Source organism: Heterodontus francisci, chromosome 8, assembly GCF_036365525.1.
Source record: "Heterodontus francisci isolate sHetFra1 chromosome 8, sHetFra1.hap1, whole genome shotgun sequence".
In the NCBI taxonomy this organism is placed as follows: domain Eukaryota; kingdom Metazoa; phylum Chordata; class Chondrichthyes; order Heterodontiformes; family Heterodontidae; genus Heterodontus; species Heterodontus francisci.
This window is the reverse complement of record NC_090378.1, coordinates 62,322,279-62,340,588: the sequence shown is the minus strand read 5'-3', so window position 1 is coordinate 62,340,588 and position 18,310 is coordinate 62,322,279. Positions and strand designations below refer to the sequence as shown.

At 43.5% G+C, this 18,310-nt stretch overlaps 1 protein-coding gene across 1 annotated transcript in view; it reads right to left on the bottom strand.

The window, feature by feature from the left end:
* Window positions 1–18,310, bottom strand: part of dab1a (DAB adaptor protein 1a) — a 287,520-nt gene that overhangs the window by 115,464 nt on the left and 153,746 nt on the right. The window contains exons 7-8 of the mRNA XM_068038058.1: window positions 4,772–4,831; window positions 952–1,005 (exon numbers count right to left, since the gene is read on the bottom strand). Coding sequence (XP_067894159.1) covers window positions 952–1,005; window positions 4,772–4,831 — 114 coding nt within the window. The remainder of the gene's footprint in view (window positions 1–951; window positions 1,006–4,771; window positions 4,832–18,310) is intronic.

Below are 18,310 nucleotides of genomic sequence, written 5' to 3'. Positions count from 1 at the left end.
AGACAGAAAAGAACAGAAGAAAAATAATGTGAAAAAGTTTGAGGCAATATCTGAAGAGTTTCTGTTACGATTCTTTGAGCTCACAGTAGAGTCTTTGATTGTAGGGAGATGTTGCTTTTCGTTGGGGCCCATTTTTCTTCTTCAACCTTGTTCACTGTGGGAGACTTTTCTCTCTTGGGTTCATGTGGCTTCAGTGGATTCGGAGGCTTGTGAGAAAGAGATGGGAGCAGACAGGAGAGATCTTCAGTCCAGGAGCAAACAGACACTCTCAGTTCAAACTGTTTGTACAATTCAGAAAAACCCAGGTTGCCAAGCAGGTTAGTCATGTGACTAACTGGTCTGACCATGTCTTGGATTGTATCACCTTAGCAGTTTCTGGAATGCTCTTCTTACAAATAATACCTGGTAATCAAGGTCCATTATGGGTTGAATGTGTCAGGGAATGGTCCTTTGTCCTTCCAATCACTGTCTGTTAATATGCAAATGTATTTTCCAGCCACGGCTGATCTGTTTAACAAGTCCTTTCTTCACTCCAGTAACAGTTTAATATCAATGTTCATGACAAAATTAATGTGCCTTATTCTTGGCAGGTGGGGGCCTAGCATGATACTAGTTTAGTTATTCAAATTAAAACTATCTAAACAGATGAATAGATTCTTGCTGCCAGGGTAAAATGCTAAAAGGCATTGCTGAATTTACTAGAAAATGCACAGGCACATTGTAGTAAATTAGGTCTTCACACATTGAGGAAATTGATGCTTAGGCCAAACCTGTTAAGTATCACACCCAAATGTTAGATAAAGACATATATTAGAGTAGCTCAATGAGGTGACACAACTAGCCTGAAAAACAGTGTTAAAAAGGCAGCACATTTTCTAACATAAACTCAATGAATGACATAAAAGATCAGTGATACAAAGCACAAGATAGAAAGATCCAGACTTGACTCACTGGTTGGCTTTTTGGCACATCATAGACACCTTCCTTCTGCTGACTTGTGGGCACCTGGATGTACAATCAGCAAACAAGTATTCTAATTAACAAGCACATGCTGTGAGAAAATTCTTGTAGAACCATATAATTTTTGATGGTTTAAAAGAAAAATTGTTGATTCCACAAACACTTAAGCAATATTGAACAGTGTGGGGTGGTGTAGCCATGACAAAAGTGTCATTCCTGGGATATGCAGCAATTAGTCTCATGTGCAAGTATACCACAGCTTTGGAATTCTTGTAACCTAGTCTGCAGCCATACTTAGTAGATGCAATTCACTGATTCAAGGGTCACTTTGATTTTATAATGTAAGGCTTCAATTTTACAGTTTATTTAGAAATTATCAAACAGAAGGAATATTTCAAGGTGTCAGAGGGGGTTCATAGCTCAGTTAAGCAGTATAGTCCAAACCAGAAAGTTCTGAGTTCCAGGGATGTCTGCTCCCTTTTGCTTGCTTGCCTTAGTTGGGTAATTTTGATCAATCATTAGCTTTAGATAAATGGCATATGAATATAAGACAATCCATCTGTGGGAGAGGGAAGGGAGCAGAGACATTATCGGACTCGCAACTTTCTCTGGGAAGAGCACTGATATCAGACTTGGAGAGGTCCGTCATCAACATTGCCCCATCTTCCTCCTTCATGTCTGAAAAGAATTGTTTGGGCACACATAGACTTTAAGGCGAAAAATAGTGGAACAATACAGGGGAAATATATATATTATATGTATATAGTTATCGTTCACAAATTTTTTGTTAGCATAATTCTCTGATTCTATAAGCATTAGAAATCAACAGGTGTTAAGAGAATAGGATATAAACACCCTCTGATTTTTCACTGTCCAGCCAGGTGACTCGCTTTCAGACTCCAACATTATTCCTCTAAGAGTTGCATGAAGAGAGAAGCAGAGTTAACATTTCAGGCCTGTGACCTTTCATCAGAACTGGCAAAGGTTAGAAAAGAATTAGGTTTTAAGCAAGTGAGGCGGGGTGTGGGGGATGGTTGGTGGGGAAGAGAACAAAAGGGAAGGTGTGTGACAGGGCAGAGGGCAGGAGAGATTAATTAACAAAGCTCTCATTGGACAAAGGCAAAGAGTGTGTTAATGCTTGTGGTGAAAGACAAAGCTTGAGTTCAGAGAGAGTGTTAATGGCAGAATAATGAGCGGCTCTGTCCACATGAAAAAACAGGCACATGGTTAAAAAATAAAATAATTAAAAAATAGTAAAATTTACAAAAAAGCCAGTCATGCTCTGAAATTCTTGACGGTTGAGTGCACAATGCTGTAGAGTGCCTAATCGAAAGATCAGGTGCTGCTCCTCGAGCTTGCATTGATTTTTTTTATTCATTCATGGGATGTGGGCATCGCTGGCTAGGCCAGCATTTATTGCCCATCCCTAATTGCCCTTGAGAAGGTAGTGGTGAGCTGCCTTCTTGAACCGCTGCAGTCCATGTGGGGTAGATATACCCACAGTGCTGTTGGGAAGGAAGTTCCAGGATGATTTTGACTCAGTGACAGTGAAGAAATGGCAATATAGTGCCAAGTCAAGATGGTGTGTGACTTGGAGGGGAACTTGCAGGTGGTGGTATTCCAATGCATCTGCTGCCCTTGTCCTTCTAGATGGTAGAGGTCGCGGGTTTGGAATGTGCTGTCTAAGGAGCCTTGGTGAATTGCTGCAGTGCATTTTGTAGATGGTAAACACTGCTGCCACTGTGCATCGGTGGTGGAGGGAGTGAATGTTAGTGGATAGGGTACCAATCAAGTGGGCTGCTTTGTCCTGGATAGTGTCAAGCTTCTTGAGTGTTGTTGGAGCTGCACCCATCCAGGCAAGTGGAGACTATTCCATCACACTCCTGACTTGTGCCTTGGACAGGTTTTGGGGAGTCAGGAGGTGAGTTACTTGCCACAGGATTCCTAGCCTCTGACCTGCTCTTGTAGCCACAGTATTTATATGGCTACTCCAGTTCAGTTTCTGGTCAATGGTAACCCCGAGGATGTTGATAATGGGGGATTCGGTGGTCATAATGTTATTGAAAGTCAAGGAGAGATGGTTAGATTCTCTCTTGTTGGAGATGGTCATTGCCTGGCACTTTTGTGGCACGAATGTTACTTGCCACTTATCAGCCCATGCCTGAATATTGTCCAGGTCTTGCTGCAATTCTACACGGACTGCTTCAGTATCTGAGGAGTCGTGAATGGTGCTGAACATTGTGCAATCATCAGCGAACATCCCCACTTCTGACCTTATGATTGAAGGAAGGCCATTGACGAAGCAGCTGAAGATGGTTGGGCCTAGGATGCTGGAACACTGCAGCAGGCCAAGGACAGAAATATGGGCATTAGAGCAGGGGGCTGTGTTGAAATGGCAAGCAACCTGAAGCTCAGGGTCATGCTTTCGGACTGAGTGGAGGTGTTCCGCAAAGCAGTCACCCAATCTGCATTTGGTCGCCCCAATGCAGAGGAGACCGCATTATGAGCAGCGAATACAGTATACTAAATTGAAGGAAGTACAATTAAATCGCTGCTTCACCTGAAAGGAGTGTTTGGCGCCTTGGATGATGAGAGAGGAAGTAAAAGGGCAGGTATTATACCTCCTGCGATTGCATAGGAAGGTGCCGTGGGAAGGGGACAAGGTGTTGGGGGTGATGGAGGAGTGGACCAGGGTGTTGCGGGCATTATGTTAATTTATCATATTTATTGTTTGTGCTGGTGGCATTCAATGTAAAATGATTAATATGTCACAGCCTCTCAATATTTTAATTATTGTGTGTTTTGAAAAGCTTGAATTCTTTCTATTGGACCAATTGAAATATAAACAGCTCAGCAGACAATAGACAATGAGGAAATTGAACTGTTAGATATTAAAGAAGCTATTTGAAGTTCCCAACTATAGCAGGGACATATTTCTCTGCAGTTGACCGTTGTGAGTGTTGTAAGAACACAACACCTTGGAGAAGTTGTACTGGGTTTACCAACAGACTACATAATACCTGCTTTGTAATCCTGAAAAATGAATGTTCCATTTGAAAGTGATAACCAAAATTGCGGCATATAGCAAACAATTCTAACATGAAATTTAGAAAAAATTCATCCAGTTTAAACAATGCTCAGGGTTATTCAGACCATCAAGAATTTTAAATAAAATTATATTGGTGACATTATAAGAGACTGTCCCACTTAGCAACTGCTGCTAATACATTTACACAATCACAGCATCAAACCAGATTGAATTATTTTCTTGTTTCCTAGACAACTGCACCATGAAATTGATGTCAGTAGTTATTTTAAGGTTATCGATGATAACTTCCTCAATTCTGTCTGTAGTTATTCTCCAAGATGGATGTTTCATACAGCAGCTTTAATTCTATACCAATGATACCAGATTGCAACACTAACATATGAAACCTTTTTGATATGCTGCATGAAATACTATTTGATTATTACTCTGAAACATTGATTAGTTTTCATTACAATTGGACCATAATCATTAACCATTAAACTGTCAATCATTTTTCACCTATTAACGGTTAGGTCAAAAATAATTTTTAATCCTAGTGAATATTGATATCTATGGTGACAATGTCTTAAGCCTTAAACAGGGTAACAAGCATCTCTACCTTTTGAAGAACAAAACTGAGTGAGGCTAAGAAACTAAGAATTGTTTTAATTCTACAACCATATTTGCATGACATTTGAATTACTTAGCATAAATCTTTGAGTGAAAGTGTCCACCATATTAATCAAGAAAATCACTCAAATATATTAGATTAAAAGTTTGTACCTGGTAAATGCTCTCCTCTGTTTCACGGATTGGTTCATGTCCAGCCTCAAATACAATGTACTGTCACATTGGCAGCACAAACAGAAAGCATAAAGGTAAAACAGTAGGAAAGTACATGATGAATTAAGAAGTGGGAACAAAGAAAAATCAAAAGCAAGAATAAGAGCAGCAATTTCATAATATTTTATAGTGTAGGGAGATACACAGAGATACATGTATGTTAGGAGCACAGAATCAGACTGGCTACTCATTAGTCCTAGATTGCTGTTATTAAATACACTTTGTACAGGACATTAAATGTCAAAGCAGGGTTCAGAGATTTGAAATTATTAATAATCCGTATTTCAATTAAGACAGGATAACATATAGAGTACTTGTAATTTCTTCACCAAAGCTCAGCAGTACCATGCCATCATAATTTATCAATTTAAGGGGTTAATCGAACACTATAATCTCTCATTGATTTTCAACAGCAAAGTCAAACAGTTCAGGCATGATCCCTTTAAACAATGTACAACACAAATATCTAAATCCTTGTGTATAAAGTATACATTTTAACTACTTAATATGAAAATAAATGCTACAGATGGGGATTATTTTGTTTGTTCATGGGATGTGGGCATTGTTGGCAAGGCCAACAATAATTGCCCATCTCTAATTACCCTTGATAAGCTGGTGGTGAGTGCCTTCTTGAACCACTGCAGTCCATGTGGGGTAGGTACACCCACAATGCAGTTTGGTAGGGAGTTCCAGGATTTTGACAAAACAACGGCGATAGAATGGTGATATATTTCCATGCCAGAATGGTGTGTGACTTGGAAGGGAACGTGTAGCTGGTGGTGTTCTCATATCCCTTGTCCTTCTAGCAGTAGAGGTCTTGGGTTTGGAAGGTGCTGGCAAAGATGCCTAGGCGAGTTGCTGCATTCCATCTGGTAGATGGTACACACTGCAGACACGGTGCAACAGTGGTGAAGGGAGTGAATATTTAACATGGTGGATGGGATTTCAATTAAGTGGCTGCTTTGTCCTGGATGGTGTCTAGCTTCTTGAGCGCTGTTGGAACTGTACTCATCCAGGCAAGTGGGGAATATTCTATCACACTCCTGACTTGTGCCTTGTAGATGGTGTAAAGGCTCTGAGGAGTCAGGAGGTAAGTTACTTACTGTAAAATACCTAGTCTCTGACCTTATCTTGTAGCTACAGTATTTATGTGGCTGGTCCAGTTAAGTTTCTTGTCAATGGTGACCCTCAGAAAGTTGATGGTAGGGGATTCGGTAATGTTAATGCCATTGAATGTCAAGGGGAAGTGATAAGACACTTTCTCTTGTTGGAGATGGTCAAAGTCTGCACTTTTGTGGTGTCTTGATGTCAAGGTCAGTCACTTTTACCTCATCTCTGGAACACAGCTCTTTTGTTCATGCTTGGACCAGAACTGTAATGGGGTCTGGAGCTGAGTGGTACTGGCGGAACCCAAACTGAGCACTGGTGAGCAGATTATTGCTGATTAAGTACATAGCAGTGTCAACGACACCTTCCATCACTTTTCTGATGATTGAGAGTAGAATCGTGGGGTAGTAATTGACCAGATTGGCTTTATTCTGTTTTTTTGTGGATAGGACATACCTGGGCAATTTTCCACTTTGTTGGGTAGATGCCAGTGTTGTGACTGTATCGAAACAGCTTGACTAGATGTCTGGCTAGTTCTGGAGTATGAGTCTTCAGCACTGTAGCTGGACGGTTGTCGTGTCTTTGCTATATCCAGTGCGCTCAGCCATTTCTTGATATCATGTAGAGTGTCTCACATTGGCTGAAGACTGACATCTGTGATAGTGGGAACCTCACGGGGGGGATCATGGCTGAAGATAGTTGTGGACACTTCAGCCTTGTCTTTTGCACTGATATGCTCGGCTCCATCATCACTGAGGATGGGGATGTTCATGAATTCCCCATCTCCCCATTAGTTGTTTAATTGTCCACCACCTTTCCCAACTGGATGTGGCAAAACTGCAGAGCTTTATTCTGACCCATTGGTTGTGGGATCCCTTAGCTCAGTATATAGGGATATAGTTATTTCCACAGTTCATCACAAACTGGACACTACTTCTTCAAATTGACCTTTAACATTCTTTCATTTTTTTATGACAATTTCATCCTTTTCTGAAAGCTTCAACTCCCTGCTGGAGTGCAACTTCATGGGCCACAGTACCGGTACCTAGTGAAATGGCTGTTATCATGTGTGAGCTTGGACAATGATTGTTGGCTAGATATTTTAGCATAAAAGCATCTCACCTGAGTCCAATCCTGCCCTAACCGTCATCTACAAATGTGCATTTCCAGAAGGGTTGTGGAATAGCGTTCGGGAACATTTTGCCTAATCCTGGGGTTCTGAACCAACTTTAGCAGTTCTATGGCCACTGACTGAGATCAAGTTACCCGGGACCGACTGAAGATCTAACTTGGGCCAATCCTGGTCCATATGGCTCAACTATACACTGAATAGATTTGCTGGGTCACTGGGAGAGCTTTAATGTTCTTTTACAAATAATATTATATGCATTTTTATGTCCTAGACAATTTTCTTTGCTTGTCAAACAAGGCATTACATTCATAGGCAACATCATGCATACTCTGAAAATGCATCATGGATTAGCCTCAGTTACAGCATGCCATTTGGTTGCAATGCTACATGATTCTTCCTCAAGTTGGACTTGTGAACTTACACAATCAAAGCTTAGGTATGCCCTAGTGATGAAAATGAGAGTTCACAGAAGTGTTATGAACATAATCGTGACAGAAATTTAATTCAAAAAGTGTCTGAAGGTGTTGTGAGGTTTCCATGGGGGTATATATCTCTCAAAACTCACTCACAGGCAAAGGTTAGTTTTGATATTAAATGAATATAACAAAGGTGTCACATTACAGGAAGGACATAATTGCTCTGGAGAGAGTATAGAGGAGATTGACAAGAATATTGCCAGGGCTTGAAAATTGTAGCTATGAGGAAAGATTGGATAGGCTGGGGTTGTTTTCCTTCGAACAAAGGAGGCTGAGGGGTGACTTTATTGAGGTGTACAAAATTATGAGGGGCCTAGATAGAGTGGACAGGAAGGACCTGTTTCTCCTAGCGGAGAGGTCAATTACCAGGGGACACAGGTTTAAGGTGATTGATAGAAGGATTGGAGGGGTCATGAGGAAAAATGGTTTCGCCCAGAGGGTGGTGGATGTTTGGAATTCACTGCCTGGATTGGTGGTGGAGGCAGAAATCCTCAACTCATTTAAAAGGTACCTGGACCTGCACCTGAAGTGCTGTAACCTGCAAGGCTAGACCAGGTTCTGGAAGGTGGGATTAGAGTGGGTGGCTAGTTTTTTCAGCTGGTGTAGACACGATGGGCTGAATGGCCTCTTTCTGTGCTGTAACCTTTCTATGGTTCTGCTCAGTATGTTATGTGTCCTAATAGCAAAGTACTAATGGTAGTATAGCTGTCATGCATATTGTTCTGTGAATTTGATCTATAAACCTTGTAAACTGATTACACCTCTACTAAAGAACAAAGTCAACAGATGAAAACAAATAATGGAGTAGAAGAGATAACTGGATGGAAGGAAGTGATGGGAAACAAAATTAAAGAGTCCATCAGACCTAGATTGGATGAAACATAGGTAAACAAAAGAGGTGCAAATGAAGATGAATATACGGGACGTACAGAGAAGGCAATTAAGGTATAAGATACAAGATAGATTTTTAAAAATAGAAAAAAGTATTAAATATAAATGGCTAGAAATTCCTCAACTCATTAGATTTATCTCATGGGCAAATTCACAGTGGGTACGGTACAGGATACATAGGACGAGGGAGAATATCTGGAAAACAATGAATATACAAGTAACTGTTACCAAGGGAACTTGATTCTGACAAACAAGTGTCAGCTTGGCTCAGTTAACAGCACGTAATAGTCCCTGGGCAGCATTTTCCATTTTGGGTCTGGGCTCCGATGTTGGGGTCAAATGTGGGTCCCAACTTCGGACTGTGTTGGGAGCAGTCACCTGAGATCAATTTTTCCTTGATTGGCCAATTAGTGGCCAGAGGGCGCACTCGCCATCCAATTAAGGGTGGCGGGCAGGCTCTCAAAGCCAATAGGAGGCACTCCAGGATGGAAGGAGCTGCAGCCTGCAGTTTCAGGTAAGAGAAAGAGAAGACACTTCCATCTTGAGGCACCCTTTCAGCACTTTTAAAAGATTTGAACTAAAAAATGGCCACAGCTGCCAGACCATCATCGCAAAGAGTAAACCTCTTCACAGGGCAGCCTGCGGTCACAGCTGTGACCGGCTAGGCAGGTGGGGGTGCCTCAGAGTCATCTTGAAGTGCTGACCCTCCAATAGTCTACAGGCAGCTGCCATGCGACCAATGCCGTGGGGGGCCCACAGGCTGACTGAAAAATTCCAGTCAGCTTCTGATCAATGGCCTTTTAATCACCTTAATTAGCTACTTGCCGCTTGTTGGGGGGTAGCTGTTGTGCCCCTGACCCAGCCTGCCCGAAAATGGCTCGGGGACAGGATGGTGCCAGTAAACCAGCATGCCAGCTGGTGGCACGAAATAACGCACCTGCGCACCACCATTCCTGCTCTCATATTGAGGCGAAAATCCTGACTCCTTTGTATTATTGGGTTCCAGCCCCCTGCCAGGACTGAGTAAATAATTGAGGCTGACATGCCAGTGCAGCACTGATGAAATCCTAGGCTGTCATAAAGGCAGGGCCCCATGTGTTCAATGGTTCAACTGGATGTTGAAAATCCTAGGAAACTGTCTGCAGAAGACTAAAGACATATTTGGTGTTTTGGCAAACTTTTTTCCTGTCTCAGCTTACACCACTGAAAACAGATTAACTGGCCATTCATCTCATTGTGTTGATTGTAAATCCTGGTCGGGAATGTGGCCTAGTGAATGGCTGGCCCATCAGGGAGTGGCAGTGGAGAGGCCCAAATAACTAAGCCTCATTTGCATTCCAATGACTGATTTCCTGACCTAAATGGCCTGGAACAAGATGGAAAGTGGCAGCCTTGGGATGTTTTAATACATTAAAGGTGCTATATAAAATCAGGAGACTTCCACCAGGGACCAGAGGTGATAGTCTCTGGTATATGGTAAGTGAACAGGGATAGCAGTCAGGGGAGGGGTAAAGGACTTGGGATGTTTTAATACATTAAAGGTGCTATATAAAATCAGGAGACTTCCACCAGGGACCAGAGGTGATAGTCTCTGGTATATGGTAAGTGAACAGGGATAGCAGTCAGGGGAGGGGTAAAGGAAGGGATGTCTGGGACAGGGCAAGTCCCAAGGTCTCCTTGTGGGACCTGTATTAGCCCACAAGGAAACATTGACATTTTTTTAAGTAACCTTTCTGGGCCTCTTCTGGCCTCAGATCCACTTCTTAACATCCTTTGCCTGGCAAGGAAATCGCCACTGCTCCCCATTCATGCCTCAGGTTAATGTTGCAGCAGGGCCCCAGTAACATAATCAACATATTTAAAGAAGGCCCACGCTGGCTTAGGGTAGGTGTTCATTCTGCCTGTAATTTAAAATTGCAGTCAGCTGGACTGGGTCAAGTAGACAGTGGGTAAGTAGCCCAATCCATTTTAACTGCCCCCCGACATGGTTTTTGTCTGGTGGGGTGGAGTTAAATTCATGCCATTATGTGTAAATTGATTGCTGCATTTCAAACAAGCAAATATCTGTGTAAAGTACTTTGGGATGTTTTTAAAGTTTTTTAATATTTGTTTTATTCAGTTATTTTGCCTCACCACCACCTCTCTCAACTCTTCCACTGTAGATAAATTATCAGACCGCTTATCCACCATTCAGTACTGGATGAGCAGAAATTTCCTCCAAGTAAATATTGGAAAGACTGAAGCCATTGTTTTCGGTCCCGCTTCAAACTCTGCTCCTTAGCTACCGACTCCCTGCTACAGTCTGAGACTAAACCAGTTTGTTCACAACCTTGGTGTCATACTTGAGCCTGAGAAGAGCTTCAGACTAAAGGCCGGCTACCCGACCCGAACCCGATGGGACACGACGACATATGTCGGGTTCAGGTTGGGTCGGGTTGCACTTCCGGCTCCGGCATTCGGGCTCGGGTCGGGCATGCTCTATCACAGGTAAGTGTCTCCACTGTTAATTTAATTTTTGGACTAAAAAGGTGGTTTTTTTACAGTTATTTTAAGCTTGTGCAGATCAGCAACAAAGTGAAAAATGGAAGCTAGGTTAACTAATGGTCGGGTAGGGTCGGGCGCGGGAAAAAGTGGAAGGACTCGGGCCGGGTCAGGCTCGGGTCGGATGTGGTTCATCGGGCTCGGGTCAGGTTTTTTTTGCAGACCCGAGCAGGCCTTTACTTCAGACCACACATTCATGGCATCGCAGCCGATTTCCACCTCCATAATATCGCCCGACTTTGACCCTGTCTCAGCTCATCTGCTGCTGAAACCCTCATTCATGCCTTTGTTTCCTCTATACTTGACTAGTCCAATGCATTCCTGGCTGGTCTCCCACATTCAACTCTCTGTAAATTTGAGGTCGCCCAAAACTCTGCTGCCAGTGCCTTAACTCACACCATGTTCCCTATCACCCCTGTGCTCACTGACCAGCATTGGCTCCCGGTCAAGCAACGTCTTGATTTTAAAATTATCATCCTTGTTTTCAAACCCTTTCATGGCCTCACCCCCTCCCTATCTCTGTAATCTCCTCCAGGCCTACAACTCTCCAAAATCTTCACACTAATCTAATTCTGGCCTCTTGAGAATGCCCAATTTTAATCACTCCACCATTGGTGGCATGCCTTCAGTTGCCTAGGCCCAAAGCTCTGGAGTATCCTCCCTGAGCCTCTAAACCTCTCTACCTCACTTTCCTCCTTTAAGATATTCCTTAAAACTTATCTCTTTGACCAAGCTTTTGGTCATCGACCTGATTTTTTTTTATTTGTTCGCGGGATGTGGGTGTCGCTGGCAAAGTCAGTATTTATTGCTCATCCTTAATTGCTCTTGAAAAGATGCTGATGTGCTGCTTTCTTGAACCGCTGCAGTCCAGATGGGGAAGTACACCCACAGTGCTGTTAGGGAGGGAGTTCCAGGTTTTTGATTCAGTGACAGTGAAGGAATGGTGATATATTTCCAAGCCAAGGTGATGTGTGATTTGGAGGGGAACTTGCAGGTGGTGGTGTCCCCATGTGTCTTCTGCCCTTGTCCTTCTACGTGGTGAAGGAGCCTTGGTGCATTTCTGCAGTGCATCTTCTAGATGGTACACACTGCTGCAGCTGTGTGCCAGTGGTGGAGGGAGTGAATGTTTAAGGTGGTGGACAAGATGCCGATCAAGCAGGCTGCATTGTCTTGGATGGTGTCGAGCTTCTTGAGTGTTGTTGAAGCTGCATCCATCCAGTCAAGTGGAGAGTATTCCATCACACTCCTGACTTGTGCCTTGTTGATTGTTTGGGGTAGAAATGCAATACTGTACGAATGTGCCTCCTGGCTGGCTGTAGTCATGTGACCTCTACCATGAGGCACTCACTACAAGGCAGTTCAATAAAGACACAGTACAAGCAAGACTGTTATCCTATAAGCAGGTAACATGGTGTCGGAGCGGAGCTGAGATTAAGTGTTGAAGAGCTGTATAGAAGGACAGCCACTAAAAGAGGAACACAGGAATGTTCAGAGCTGCTAAAAACTGCTAAAAGCCACAGAAAGCCACAGAAGAGAATAAAGAAGCAAGCCACAGCTGAAAGCAGTGGGTAAGACACAGTGCCTGCAAATTTTCCTCTGCCTGCGCTGGTTGAAATGAAAGGTGATATGAAGCAGAACTGGCAGTGTTTCCACTCGCAATGGCAAAATTACAAAATTGCAACAGATTTAAATGAACTACCCAGAGCAGCTATGAGTAGTTACACTTTTATCATTATTGGGGAGAGACTGTTACAAAATGTATTCCACCCTAAATATCACCGAAGAACAAAAAAAAGGACAGCAGAAATTTTGAAAGCTTTGAAGGCACGCTTTGAACCCCAAGTGAACGTAACTTATAAATGGTATGTGTTCAATATTAGGGCCCAAGGTGAAAAAGAGTACATTGATCAATATGTGACTGCATTAACACAGCTCGCCGAATCCTGTGAATTTGCACAACTAAAAGATGATCTAATGAAAGACAGGATTGTATTAGGCATAAGAGATCCTGCAGTGAGAGAACGTTTACTGAGAGAAGACAAATTTACTTTCAGGAAAGCTGTCGACATGTGCAGAAGTGCTGAGGTTGTAAATAAGCAGCTAGACTATATTCATGGCAGAACAGACCAAGCCTTGCATTATGCTGATAGACATTCCAGGCCAAAAGGGCAGAAAGATCATGGACAAAAGACAGGATGCAAATACTGCGCAGGACATCACACAAAGGAAAAGAAGGCATGTCCAGTGTTCTCACTGCAAGAAGCCGAATCAGTTTGCACACAGGTGTTTGGTTAGAAGGAAGCACAACAAGCAGGTACAGATCGCCACTGGAGAGATATCAGCTGAAGATTCTGACGAATCACTATACACCATACAACAGGTTGGTTTAGTCAGGTCGATAGGTGATAAGTGGTTTGTGACTATTGGAATGAAGACTACAGAAAGAGAATATCAAATCAACACAAAGTGACAGATAGACACTGGTGTGTCATGCAACATCATGACCTTCACAGACCTGTGCAAAGTGGCTCAACATGATGATTCAAAAACGAAGACCTCGAAAGTAAGGTTGAGGCTATATGATGGCACCATACTATTGCCGAGAGGACAAATTACTCTGAGAGTCCAATGCAATGACAAGAATCAAGATCTGGAGTTTCAGATCATAGACAGCAAGCAAAAGCCACTCATCTCAGCCGAAGCAAGTCTAAAGCTTGGACTGGTAACCTTCAACGTACAAAAAGAGATTTGCAACGTGTCGCAGCACACTAAACCATTGACCTAACAGATGCTAGAGGAGTACAATGATGTATTTACAGATTTAGGATGTCTTCCTGGAGAATATCATCTCAAAGTAGATGAGAGGGTGAGACCAATTCAGCATCTGCCGAGGAAAGTTCCAGCTACCCTCAAGGCCAGCCTGAAAGACAAGATAGAAGAGCTGGAAAAGAAGGGAGCAATCAAGAAAGTGACAACCCCTACAGAATGGATTAGCAGCATGGTAGCAGTGACTCAACCTGGAAAGCTGAGAGAATGCATCAACCCAAACAATCTAAATAAAGCTCTGAAAAGATGTCACTATCCCATGCCAACCATCAAAGGAATTTTGCCATAACTTGCAAAGGCAAAAATATTCACTGGCCTAGATGCAAAGGATGGTTACTGGCAACTAATGCCGGATGAAAGTAGCAGCTTTCTAACTATATTCTGGACACCGTTCCGGAGATACAGATGGTTACGCATGTTATTTGGCATTTCCACGGCTCTAGAGGAGTATCAAGGCAGACAGCATGAGATAGTTAGTGATCTTCCTGGAGTGGAAGCTATACTGGATGATCTGCTAGTTTATGGATGCGGAGACACAATGGAAGAAGCCATTACTGAAAAGGATCAAAATCTAGTGCTACTGCTAGACAGCGCTTGTCAGATAAACCTGAAGCTGAACAAGAAAAAATTACAATTAAAGAATTAAAGATACCCGAAGTCAAGTCTTGTCAATTCATGTACTGACAACAAAAACTCTTTGCCCGGATCCCAAAAAAGTAGTAACGATGCGGCTACCAACAGAAGTAAAAGCTGTGCAACGATTTGTTTGATTCGCCAACTATTTATCAAAATTCTTGCCCAATTTGTTGTCAGAGTGTGAAACATTATGCCAACTCACTGCCAAGGACATGCAGTGGTATTGGGGCACAGAACAAGAAGCAGCGCTCACTAAAATTAAGCAACTAGTGACTGTAACGCCAGTGTTGAAATATTATGTTAAGGACTCCCAGGGCCACACTCTCCTCACTGTATACCAATGTGTTGCCAACTCTGGTGGGACAGCACATACCCAGAAATGGTGATGGAGGAATCTGGGACATTGGCTGAAAAGTATGTTTGGTGAGTATGACTATGTCAGTCTGTTATAAAAGCAAGATACTGCAGATCCTGAAAATCTGAAATAAAAACAAGAAATGCTGGAAAAACTCAGCAGGTCTGGCAGCATCTGTGGAAAGAGAAGCAAAGTTAACATTTCAGGTCAGTGACCCTTCATCAGAACTTTCATCAGTCTGTTGCTTGACTTGCCTGTGCGACAGCTCTCCCATTTTTGGCACAAGCCCCCAGATGTTAGTGAGGTGGACTTTGCAGAGTCAACTGGGCAAGGTGATCCTTTGTTGTTTCTGGTGCCTAGGCCAATGCGGGTGGTCTGTTTGGTTTCATCCTTATTCGACTTTTCTACTTGGTACAACTGTTTGGCTTTCTAGGCCATTTCAAGGTCCTGTTGTCCCATTTAGAGGGCAATCAACCACATTGCTGTGGATCTGGAGTCACATATAGGCCAGACTGAGCAAGGACGGCAGATTTCCTTCCCTGAAGGACATTAGTGAACCAGATCAGTTTTTACTGCCATCCAGTAGTTTCATGATCATTACTGAGACCAGCTTTTTTTCTTCCATATTCATTGAGCACCTGATTTTAAATTCTCCCTGCTGCCGTGGTGGGATTTGAGCTCATATTTCCAGAGCATTAGTCCTAGTGCCTGTATTACTAGTCGAGTAACTTTACCACCATGCTACTGTCCCCTATTATAAAGTGCTAGACAAACACAAGCCTTTCTTTTAATTTTAAATGACCTCTATTATTACCTAAGGTTCAGAGGAATGCAGTGCTCAAAAGAATATAAGACAGTGCTCAAAAACAGTTTCAGAGAACAATGTTATAATCTGAAGCATGTTTTGTTATTTGATTCTCCTATGACCATTGGGTAAATTTCTCTCTGATGATCATCATCTGAGGTGCAGCTCAGATGGGCAAAGGTGAATTATATTAGAATGTCCTTCCCCTTTAAGATGGAATACTTCACGGTCACAAACTGAAAGCTGAAAGTAACTGGCAAAACAGAGTCGGTTTGAGTGAGAGTCAACCATAAGCCTCTAGATGGGATTCAACAGTTTGAATTGAATTGCTGGGTTTGCCCAGTGTGTTTTACAAAAGAAAATCACTAATACCACATTTCAAGGTCTGACACATATTTGTCATCTGGAGGATTACATTCCTTTTGTTGTTACTTCACTTGAGCTTTTGAAGGATTGCTGAAATACAGCTTGTGTTTGACTGACTGATAAAAGATGGGTCTTTTAATGCATTTGGAATCCATTCTGAGGAGGCTCATGAACAGAACAATTTCAAAACAGTTAGATGATGCAAGTGAAAACTTGGCTGACCTCTAGTAACATTTTAGGACTCATTCTCCAGGTTGATTTTGCTGGCAGCGTTCCTCAGCAATGGCTAGAGTTCCTGTAATTTTCCACCCGTTGAAATCAATGAATGACTCATCAGTTCTGATGAAAGGTCACAGACCTGAAACATTAACACTGTTTTTATTTCCACAGATGCTGCCAGACCTGCTGAGTATTTCCAGCACTTTTTGTTTTTATTTCGGATTTCCAGCATCTGCAGTATTTTGCTTTTATTTTAATGGCTAATCACGGCCTGTGCACCCTTGACTTCTCAATATGTGCACTCAGTTGGTGAGGCTCCCTGTTGTCATTGTATGAAATATCATTCATTTTAGATTTATTTGCGTTTGGTTTCTTTGAAAGAATGATGCAGTTAATTCAAACGCAACTCAACTGAATTAGCATTAGCAAAGCAAGAACTTGTATTTATATATCGCCATCATGAGTGGCTGGCTTAATGGATCAGCAGACCTTTTCCTGCCCATCATCTTTGTTAATAGCACCTGTAGGACTGAATTTTCCTGGCCCATTGGCGATGGGTTGGGAGGTGGGAGCGCTGGCAAAATGACAGGGGAAGGCATCAGGAGGGGAGCCCGATGTCTTCCTGCCACCATATCATATTGCTAGCAGTGAGAAGGTTGGCACCTTGCCACCTGCCATGAGTTTAATTGAGCCACTTAAGTGGCCAATTAAGGCTGACTTCCCGCCTTCATTGGCATTTTGCCCGCGCCGGGTGGGCCCCCCACTTGGTGAAAGCTGGCAGCACCCTAGCGGGCTCTGGGGAGGTGGGCCCCTTCCTTTATGGGCACTCCATGGCCCATGGAGGAGCCTCTGGCAGCAATGGATGTCCTCACACAACAGCGCTCAATGCCCCCCACCCGTCCCAATCACTGGGGCCTGCCTCCCAACTATACTTACCTCACTTTGAGGGCGCCCTGCCATTGAGGTGCCCTCTCACTGGTGTTGCAGCCTCAGAAGTGGCCACAACTAGCAATGGAACTGCTGAGGCTGCTGAGTGTCAGCCCTCTGATTGTACCGGCAGCACTTGGAGGCGGGCCGCAACCCTTAATTGGATGGCAGCCCTGGCGGCAGCCTCTTAATTGGCCACCGCTGGCAATATTCCGCCCCGGGTCCTGCCGCTGGCTGAAGAGGGGTGTGCTCCCACTTTCAGCCCTGGTGCCGGTACTTCACCGTGCCACAACATTTAGCCCATAATGTCTTCAAGAGCTCCGAAAATGCTTTGCAATCAATGGATCACTTTTGCAGTGTAGTCATTATTCTGAAAGCAAATGTGGCACCGAATTAGCACACAGCATGGTCCCAAAAACAACAATAAGATTAAAAACCAGGAAATCTGTTAGTTGGACTAGAGAGAACCTCTGACGATCTTCTAGTAGTGCCATGTGATTTCTGCATCCATCTGAGAGGGCAGAATTAGCCTCAGTTTAATATTTCATCCAAACGACAATACCTCTGCTGTGCAGGCCCCCGCAATATAGCAGTGAAGTAGGGCTTGAACTCACTACTTTCTGATTTACAGTCAAAAGTGCTAGCACTGAACCAAAACAGATACTCGGCTAGAACTGAAAACTACCAGACGTGTCCCCATTGTTAGATCTGTTGTTTTGGATACAGATAGCCCAAACTCAAAATTACAGATATAATTTGGTCAGCTTGTTCTTGGACAGGTATCTTCAGTAATGGGGAGAAATGATGGCCTGGATTTTACCAGCTGGGGGATGGGCTGGGAGGTGGGGGTGGGGGGCATAAATTGGCGAGGGTAGGCAGCAGGGTGGGGGGAGGGGGCTGTGGAATGCCTGTTGCCCTCCCGCCGTCATGCCATTTTACCAGCAGTGGGGAAGGTGGAGGACAGCTCTCTCACCCAGCGTTCAATTGAGCCACTTAAGTCGTCAATTATGGGCCTCTTGCTCCTTCCGCTGGCATTTTATCAGTGGTTGGTGGGCCCTCCACCATGTGGGAAGATCGCCTGGTGAACCCTGGTGGCCTTCCTGTGGGCTCGGTGAGGGCCCTTCTATTCAGATACTCTGTGGCCACGGAGGGGCCCCCCAACAGCAATGGCCGCCCCACAGCAACCAACCACAAACCC